This window comes from Cynara cardunculus, unplaced genomic scaffold (genome assembly GCF_001531365.2).
Source record: "Cynara cardunculus var. scolymus isolate 2C unplaced genomic scaffold, CcrdV1 Un_Scaffold_2947, whole genome shotgun sequence".
NCBI classification, from domain to species: domain Eukaryota; kingdom Viridiplantae; phylum Streptophyta; class Magnoliopsida; order Asterales; family Asteraceae; genus Cynara; species Cynara cardunculus.
Window position 1 is genome coordinate 5,428 of NW_020201290.1, and position 1,122 is coordinate 6,549.

At 41.2% G+C, this 1,122-nt stretch overlaps 1 protein-coding gene across 1 annotated transcript in view; it reads left to right on the plus strand.

Annotated features, from left to right (window-relative positions):
* Nucleotides 1-1,122, plus strand: part of LOC112503386 (7-deoxyloganetic acid glucosyltransferase-like) — a 6,245-nt gene that overhangs the window by 4,440 nt on the left and 683 nt on the right. The window contains exon 3 of the mRNA XM_025107443.1: nucleotides 1,005-1,116. Coding sequence (XP_024963211.1) covers nucleotides 1,005-1,116 — 112 coding nt within the window. The remainder of the gene's footprint in view (nucleotides 1-1,004; nucleotides 1,117-1,122) is intronic.

Here is a 1,122-nt window from a genome sequence, read left to right on the forward strand (position 1 = left end):
GATGCTGTGAGTAAACCGGTTTTCCGGGAGATGATGATCTCCGGTAGCCTGAGTAGGTATTCGGAACGGCCGGTGACGGTGATGATACCTGATGCTTGCTTGAGTTTCGTGGTGGACGTAGGTATAGAGACTTCGACTCCGGTGGTTTGCTTCGAAACCGTCAGTCCATGCTGTTTGTGGAGTTGTTTCTTGAATCTTCCTACGCTTATCGAAGCTGGTGAAGTTCCCTTCAAAGGTAAACACTTGGAAAATTAAGTAATTAAATCCTTCCTAGAAAGAGTTTTTTGTAATTTTATGTTTTTTATTCTAAAATCAACGTGCCATTAGTTACATTCTAACAATGTGCCATTAGCAAACCTCATTTGTATAAAGGTGGACATGACACATTTCCCTTTCTTTAAGCCAAATAACGTATGCCTCAATTTACAAAGCTCAATGTGCAACGAAGTGGTCAAATCGCCCATCCCTCTTCGGTTTTACAAACTCGTCCATCCTTCTCTTTAACGAGGTGATTGAACAAATCCCTGTAGATCGAGAGCTGCAGGGACAAAACCCCCCACCATGACAACCCATCTCCTGTTGGCTGCAATCTTCAACGCCCCTATATATCTTCCCCCACCACCACCGTCTCAACTCCGTCAATGTCTTTCTCCGGCGTTATCTTTGATTTAGGATTTTGTTTGATTAAGAAAAAGAAATTGAGTTATTGTAGAGATTTTAGATTTTAATTATTTATGTATTCTAGAGAATATATAAAAGGTATGTTGTTATTAATGATTTAAAAATTTGATTACTGTGAGAATACATTTTTATATCTATTTTAACAATGGTAGCTATCGGTTTTACTTCAGGGGATGATTTAGACGAATTGGTAAAGAGTGTGCCGGGAACAGAAAATATTCTCCGGCGTCGGGATCTTGCCAGCTTCTGTCGCTCCAACGACATATCAACGCCGGTTATTCAACTCATCCTGAAAGAAGCTCGAGCCATTCCTCGAGCTCAAGGTCTCATACTCAACACATTCCAAGACTTAGACGCTCTCATACTAACACACATGCAAACCCTTTGTCCAAATATTTACCCCATTGGCCCACTTCACTCTCTCCACAAAGCTCGGCTCAC